This window comes from Ctenocephalides felis, unplaced genomic scaffold, assembly GCF_003426905.1.
Source record: "Ctenocephalides felis isolate EL2017-DRISC unplaced genomic scaffold, ASM342690v1 CF-g0.4_SCAFFOLD_01886, whole genome shotgun sequence".
NCBI lineage: Eukaryota > Metazoa > Arthropoda > Insecta > Siphonaptera > Pulicidae > Ctenocephalides > Ctenocephalides felis.
The window spans coordinates 181,177,070-181,185,126 of record NW_020538040.1 but is presented as its reverse complement, the minus strand read 5'-3'; the positions used below and the strand labels follow the sequence as shown (position 1 = coordinate 181,185,126).

The window sequence follows — 8,057 nt, the reverse complement described above, 5'->3', positions numbered from 1 at the left end:
CCTTATCAATACGAATCGAATGTTTTCTGAATTATTCAAATCGGTTGATCCGTGTTCCCGAAATCGTCGACGAAAATTTGTATCCGAACATACATACATACACGCACACACACACACACACACACACATACATCCATTTTTGCTAAGGTATGCCAAAATGTTCAGAAGGTTTTGAAACGTAAAGATATATGAAAATTTTCATTTTCGATTTTTTTGCGAATACTATAACTTGCCGTACGGGAAGTTAATAATCATATTTAGATAGATCAACAATGGTAGCGTTACCATCTAAAAATATGGCGTAAGGAGAAGGTTCAGCCCAACAGCTTATAGGTCGTAAGGTTCTGATTGGTGACATATGAAAAAAGTCAGATATCATAAAAATTTAATATCAATCATAACACTGCAGAATTTATGATAATATAGTTGATCAATTTAAAATGGTAAATTTAAGGTTGTTGTAGTTACTCGTTACCTTTAATATTGACAAACGGGATTATCATTTTGTCGTTATTTTTGTCAAATTCAGTGGATTGTTTTATTCCTCTCGAGTCCTCCATCGAATAATCAGATAGCATTAGTCCACCTAGTGCTATACCCTAAGATATCTATATTTATAGTCTCATCCAGCTTGTAATTAGCTAAAATTAATGATTCACCAAGCATGCGTCTGCAGTTATTGACCGAAGCAGCGTCTCTGGACGCCTAAGTCAAATTCGAGCTTTGTTTGTGCGCGTGTTTCATTGGCAGAATGCCCATCGCTTTTCTTGTGAACTCATTTCAAAGGAGTTTGGCGCAGAGCTGAACTTTATGACAATGCGATAATATATTTTCATACATTTGGCATTAAAAAGGCAGACAAAATTTTTAGAGGTTTTATAGTTTACAAAATAGGTATCAAAATCGAATCTCGACGCTGGGTAAAAAGAAAAGCATGTAAAAAATAGTTTTGATACAGAATATGGAATAGAGTATGATATAAGAAGTATGTAACACATATGAAAAGAAGTATGGAAAATGCTTTGAACAGAATAAAGAAATGTAAGTGGCTAAGTGCTGAAGAGACCAGGACAATAAAATAATTAACAAATACTTATTTTTAACTTCCCGTAGGGTAAGTTATTGTAATGGGCCGAAAATCGAAATTGAAATTTTTTTACATTTCTCGACGTTTTGAAGGTTTCTGAACATTTTGGTATACCTCAGAAAAAATGGATGTATGTGTGTGTTTGTATGTATGTATGGATACAAATTTCCAGTCACGTTTTCGGTCGCGCGGATCAACCGATTTGAATGGTTCAAAAAACATTCGATTCCTATTAAGGAGATGTGCTGATTAGTTTTTGGCAAGGGCAGGTCCAGCAGTTACGGAAATAAAGAGCAAAGAGTGCAAAAAATAGAAATCGAGTTTTTGAGAGAACGGAGCATCCGATTTGAATGATCTAAAAAACATTCAATTTTTAATGATTAGAAGTGTTTGTTAGTTTTTGGAAAAGGCAGGCCCAGCCATTTCGAAGATACGGAGCTAAATGTGTAAAAAATGACAGTTTTTGAGAGAATTAAGCGTCCGATTTAAATGATTCAAAGAACTTCCTGCTTGTCTTAACAAAATAATTGATTTTGGAAAAAAGAAGTTTTTGTTTCAATTTTTTTTTTTCATTTTTTTTTTAAAAAAATGTATATCGAAAATAATTCAGAATTTATTTTTAATTCTGACTAAAGTTCTAATATACTTTAAACAAATAATTTCAACTTTGCAATTCAGTTTATATAATTATAATTATATATATATATATATAATAATAATTCTTATAAATATTAGTCAATGTTACAATATTAATAATAATCTATTTGAAAACATTCAGTATTCCTCGAACATTTCGTTACGGTACGGGACGTTCCAGCAATTTGCTTTAAGGCACGATGCCATACACGCCACTAGGTACTTTATATATCTGCTATTAAAATAATGTTAGTATAGTAGTATATTACAATCCTTTTTTTTCTGAATTGCAATATCATAACTTTATATTACTATATCATAATAACATACATTATCATAACATACATTAATATCTTATACTATTATCATAATAACATACCTTAATATCTTATAAGTTATTTTTGCATGAGCAGAAAAACACTGTTTGTTAAATTAGAAAACAAATAATTTGGATTTCGCTCCATGGAGGAAAGTCTCATGTTCTTACATTACAATTCAAAAAGATTCAAAAAGGGCTGTATTTCAATTTACAAAAAAGAGTTTAACTTTACTATTGTAAAATTACTCAAATAGGCTAATTTTCAAAATATGAACAATTTAGACTATTTAGTACTCTTTTTTTATACTGGGATAAAGCTAAAAAATATGTTTATTTTATAATACATAAAATAGTAGTTAATGTGTATTATTAGAATTAGTGGTTAGAACTATGGGATTCGAATGAGTTACAAGTTACAAGTTCGATACCCTTTTCGTACAGCTTGGTTTCGAGCAGTAGTTTTGCGATTTTCACCGGTTTTCTTTACATTACATTACATAGTTAGCAATATGTTTTATGTGAAAGTAGCCTTCATCCGGCATTGCTGCACAAATAAAAAAAATCAGTATTACAGAAATTATAATAATAGATTCATCTTATAGTGATATGGCGACCGTTTGGGTTGTCATCTATAAAGTCAAGTTATTAAAAGAAATAAGCACACCCGCTCATACGACTCGTTCAGGTCTGATTGCTGCTAAATATATAAAAAAATATCTGTATAATTGTAACGCCTCTGTCTAGTCCAACTTTTCCTGGACGTATGTTGAAATGCAGTAAAATTCAAAAGCGGAGAAACTTTGATATTCCGTGAACGAGTCTTAAAATACATTTATTTAGCTTGCATTATGGCTTCTGGACGGGTTTTTCGAACGTTTGTTGTATTATGTTATTTGTATGAATAACTAAAAGTTTGTCTTCTTTTATTGTAACAGCCGACTTGTTTAACTTTCTTCGGCAATATTTACTTTTATTTTATTATTTCTTAGTACATCAAATTGTTTCAAACTTCAAGCTGGATTTAACTTTTCAAGTGTTTATTACTGATTAAGTTGTTCTAATGGTTATTGATGTTTTAAACGTTTATAAACCTCGGTAGAGATTAAATTCTTTAGTAATTTTTTTATCGGTTCCCAAATTATCTGCCGGAAATTAAGCTACAATTGTTTAATAATTTTGCGAGAATAATAAGAAATGCAAAACATGTTCTCGTGCTCGTTTTATGCCATTATTTCTATTATCGGTTCTTTGTTTGAACAGGTATTAAATTGATAAATTCTTTATTAATTAGAAATTTATCAAAACAGATAAGGCGCGCTTGTTTTTAGTTGATAGGCATTGTTTAGATTATAATATAAGATGCAGATTTTAATTACTCACTCGAAGTATTGATATCAATTATATATCTTGCATTGGAATAATATTATTTATCTCATTGATAAAGTTACTGAAAATAGTTTTTTCATATAGAAGATTTTGCGATTTCGGCGTTACTATAAAAACATTAATCAACAATTGTAATTTATTTATGAGCCATTATTATCACTGACAAAGTATGTTTTTTTTCAACAACAATCTAGACAACTACAACAACATAAAACTTCTTAAATACGTAGCTTTTTAGAAGGTAACGCAACGGTTGGCCCATCTGCATTTGATATATTTCAAAATGCCCAGAGGAATATTTAGATCTGTTTTCTGGACACTTGTTTAGATCTGTTATATTATAACTGGACCCATTACAATTTATGAAAATGTTTATACAATAAATACTAATAATTTTTGGTTTCAGGTATCTCGACTAGTAATTCTACATGAAGAAGCCGAAGATGGAAATGCTATGCCCGATCTGGAGCGGCCGGTACAGGCTGTATCCAGAGCTGTCACAAACTTAGTCAAGGTAGTATTTGTATAATTTTCAGAATTTTTTTTATGAAATAATTCTAATAATAAAACTATATTCGTTTAACTCGATGGTTCTTCAGGTCGGGCGAGATACTATAAACAGCTCAGAGGATGACATTCTCAAACAAGACATGCCGAGTGCTTTACTTCGGGTCGAAGAGGCTTCCCGTCTGCTCGAAGATGCTTCGGCAATGCTTAAACAAGACCCCTATTCCGGCCCTGCTCGGAAAAAGTTGATAGAAGGATCTAGGGGTATTTTACAGGGAACGTCAGCACTTTTGCTATGTTTTGATGAATCTGAGGTCAGAAAAATTATGCGGGAATGCAAGAAGGTAAAAATAAAATTATGGTCTTCCTTATATCTTTTAGAAAATACTTTAAATTGTTTATTATACATTTTTATATATAAGTTTAGGTTTTGGATTATCTAGCCGTAGCTGAAGTTATAGACACAATGGAAGATTTAATACAATTCTTAAAAGATCTCAGTCCGTGCTTGAGCAAGGTAATATATATATTTAGTATTTTCATTGTAATTTTCATTAATTCGTGCAATTTTTCTGATAGGTTTCACGAGAAGTGAGTGCTCGTGAAAAAGAATTAACACATCAAGTTCACAGCGAGATTTTAGTTCGATGCCTTGAACAAGTCAAAACCTTAGCTCCGATTTTGATTTGCAGTATGAAGATCTATATCCACATTATGGATCAAGGTGGCAAGGGTGCCGAAGAGGCATCTGAAAACAGAAACTATTTATCTTCAAGAATGTCTGATGAAATTCATGAGATTATTAGGTATTTGGTAATATTATTTTGCCCTATATACGCATATAAAATATGATTTTTGTTTTACAGAGTCTTACAGTTAACTACATATGATGAAGACCAGAGCGAATTGGACAACCTGACAGTATTGAAAAAACTGAGCAATGCCATCCACACAAAAATGTTGACTGCTACAGACTGGCTTAGTGTTAGTAGCAATGTCCTAAACTAAAAGTTTTTTTTGTGATAACGAACTTATATTTCATTTTTAACAGGATCCACGCGCTTTGAGGGGAGGCGTAGGAGAAAAATCCTTAAGACAGATTATAGAAACTGCTCGGCGTGTATGCGATCATTGCTTACCGCAGGACGCGGCGCAGATATCACGTCTAGCTGGAGAAATAGCCTCTAAGACGGATGCACTGTGCGAACTGCGCCAAGCTGGTAAAGGAAACACACCTCAAGCGCAGGCACTTGCTGATGAAATAAAGGAAAAGCTGACGGTCTGTGTTATTTAGTAAACTTATTTTGCTTTATTCTCACAAAATCTAACCCTTTCCACTCGCGAATTGCGAGATTTATATGAAATTTGCCACCGGAGCGGCATCCGAGTCGAAAGGGTTAGAACTTGATTTATATCACTTTCGGGACGGCACCGATTTCAAAACAATCTACTGTACCGGCTGTAAACTTGATTTCATTGTGTATGTTATGCAATTTGTTTGATTAAAAATGTGTGGTCATTGAAGGACATATATTTATAATCATTTTATAAAGAATGGTGACGTTCAAAACAATTTCCAAAATGCATAGCTGGTTGATTTTGACATTTTTTACAATAAAATGTTGTTCCCCGCCTTTCTCCTGGTGCTTTTCTGGCAGAACTGTCAGAACTCGCATTTAGAATGTCAAACTCGATTATTGAAGGAGAAGCGGCACATTCGCTAATGTCTTTCCGCTCTTCATTTAATTTGTCGAACTTCTTCTTTTTGTTGGTTGGATAATATCATCATCACATTCATCACTATCTTTGTTGCGAATAGTAATTTCGTAAAATTTTTCTGTATGAATGTCTATTTGAAACCCATCTTCACTACTGCTTAATTCACAAGATTTACCAGTCGTTTTGCCATATTTAAAAGCGCTTGGCCTTTTGAAATATGAAAAAAAGACTATATAGCAAAAAAAAGGCTAAAAATACTACTAAAATAACTTAAAATTATCTTTAAAATACAACACTGTTTATCACTGCTATGTGTAATTTATTCAACTTTTCGATGCAAACTAAATCATTGTTTATAAAATAGCCTGTGCCTCACAGAGTATGTTTGGCCACTCAGGTGGACAGCCGTCCCCAAAGAGATCTATATCATAAATGCTTGCAAAATAAAAGCACACTTAGAGTAAGTACGCTTTGCCATACAAAATTGGACCCACCTAGGTATTTAAACTTCTTGTTCTTCTGAAAAAAATCCAATGTAAGGCGATTTTGCTCAAGTCGTACTACTGCCTAAATCCGTACCCCGTATTTTGACCGGTTTTTATAAACTACAACACATGTTACTGTTGAACAGAACTATTTTGTTGAGTAAGCAAATGTTTACAATTGGAATGACTAAATGACTTATTTTAATAAGAAAACGTATAATTGCTTAATTATTGATTATTGATTAACTTGTTAATTGTACACTAACCTAATAGCGGTTCAGTAAATGCCAATGATTCGTTTTAGGGGAGGGGGGTTTTTGACAAAAAATCACGAATAGTAAGATATTACGTATTTTTATTTTCTAAAAGTTTTTTTTTTTTAAATCAAAATATTTTATATAAAATCAAAAATTTTACTTTTTTTGTAACTAAAAATATACGTGATGTTTGATGAGGAAGGATAATTTTGAATATCACAACGGCGATACGTTGTGGGGGGGGGGTTTAATCCTGTTTCCTTTGGGAGCAACCTCATGGTACTAGTTTTCAATTCCCTCCCTCATCATTTGGCCGTGATGTCATTGAAAACATGAGAAAGTGGTTCCTTTTTAAGCGTTGGAAGAACCTGATAATTAATCATAAAGGAAAATTATTTTCTTCTTAAGTATATTGCATAAATCTACGTTTGTAGCAATTACAACAAGCAGTCATGGGAGCTGTCCTCGGGGTAGACAAGGCTGGTTTGCAACAGACCGCTCACACAGTACAAGGAAGATTAGAACAGGCTCGGAAATGGCTCCAATCGCCGGCCAGCGATGATCGCGGTCTTGGACGCCGAGCTATAGCACTTATTGTTGATGAAGGAAAAAAGGTAAAATAATAATTATATATATATCTAAATATTTGTATTAATAGTAGAGTTTTCATCAGCGTTGGACTTACTGGTCTAACAAATGCTAATCATCAGCATTGGTTTTTATTGGTTAAGGATAATATAGATTTGTACTATAAATCTTTTTTTATATGTTCGTGTGTAAAGTATTTGTCGACATTGGACTTATTGGCTCAAACTAATGTATAATAATAAAATAATTTTGGTTTTTAAATCTCAAGCATTTCGACTTGTAATGTAAATATTTTTTAAAAACTCTTATGTAATAATAATCGGTATTGGATTTTCCGTTCACAATAATACTAGATTTTTAATAAAAAAAATCTATAAATTTTTATCTGTAAAATATTAGCTTCTGAATTATGAACAAAAATCAGTTTTTAGGAATAAATTAATATATAATATATAAATTTTTTATATCATTTGTGTGTATTCTATGTTAAAAATGCATATCATATTTTGTATAAATTTGAGTGACATATGTATTAAGTCCATAAATCGAGTATAACAAAAGAAATATGAATTTAAAATAATATATTCTAAAATTTATACGTTTCGTCTATAGTCTTAGCCTTCATTTAGCTAAAAATTTGCTTTTTCTGATAAAAGAAAATAGAAAAACATAATTATTTGGTACTACGACACGATACCATTGATCGTTTTTTCGTTTTTAATATTAGGATAGTAAATTATATAAGCCCTAGTCGAAAATTTATTATAAAATCCGTATATTTTATAATAAATTTTCTAAGAAATTAATGTTTATTTTAATGATGTTAGACTCCGTTATATATTTGTACATACACGATTATTTTGTACATAAGTCTATTTAAAACTAATCTGTATATTGTATATAAGTGTAATTAATGTTCATTTTGAATTTGCTACTCGGAAATTAGAGTAAAAAAAAGGTAATTAATTTGCACATGCTATATGCATTTTGTATATAAGAAATTTAATTATTTTATTAATTAATTTTGATGATTTGTGGCAAAGGAATTAATGTCATTCGTTATATAACACTGT

The 8,057-nt window shown here is 31.4% G+C and overlaps 1 protein-coding gene across 1 annotated transcript; it reads left to right on the top strand.

Moving 5' to 3' along the window:
• Nucleotides 1–3,774: 3,774 nt before the first annotated feature.
• On the top strand, nucleotides 3,775–7,019 carry LOC113376323 (vinculin-like). The gene is made up of 7 exons (XM_026616232.1): nucleotides 3,775–3,942; nucleotides 4,028–4,279; nucleotides 4,363–4,452; nucleotides 4,515–4,741; nucleotides 4,802–4,919; nucleotides 4,987–5,214; nucleotides 6,831–7,019. Exons 1-7 carry the CDS (start codon nucleotides 3,883–3,885, stop codon nucleotides 7,017–7,019), a joined length of 1,164 nt encoding a protein of 387 aa, XP_026472017.1. The 5' UTR covers nucleotides 3,775–3,882.
• The last annotated feature ends 1,038 nt before the right edge of the window (nucleotides 7,020–8,057 follow it).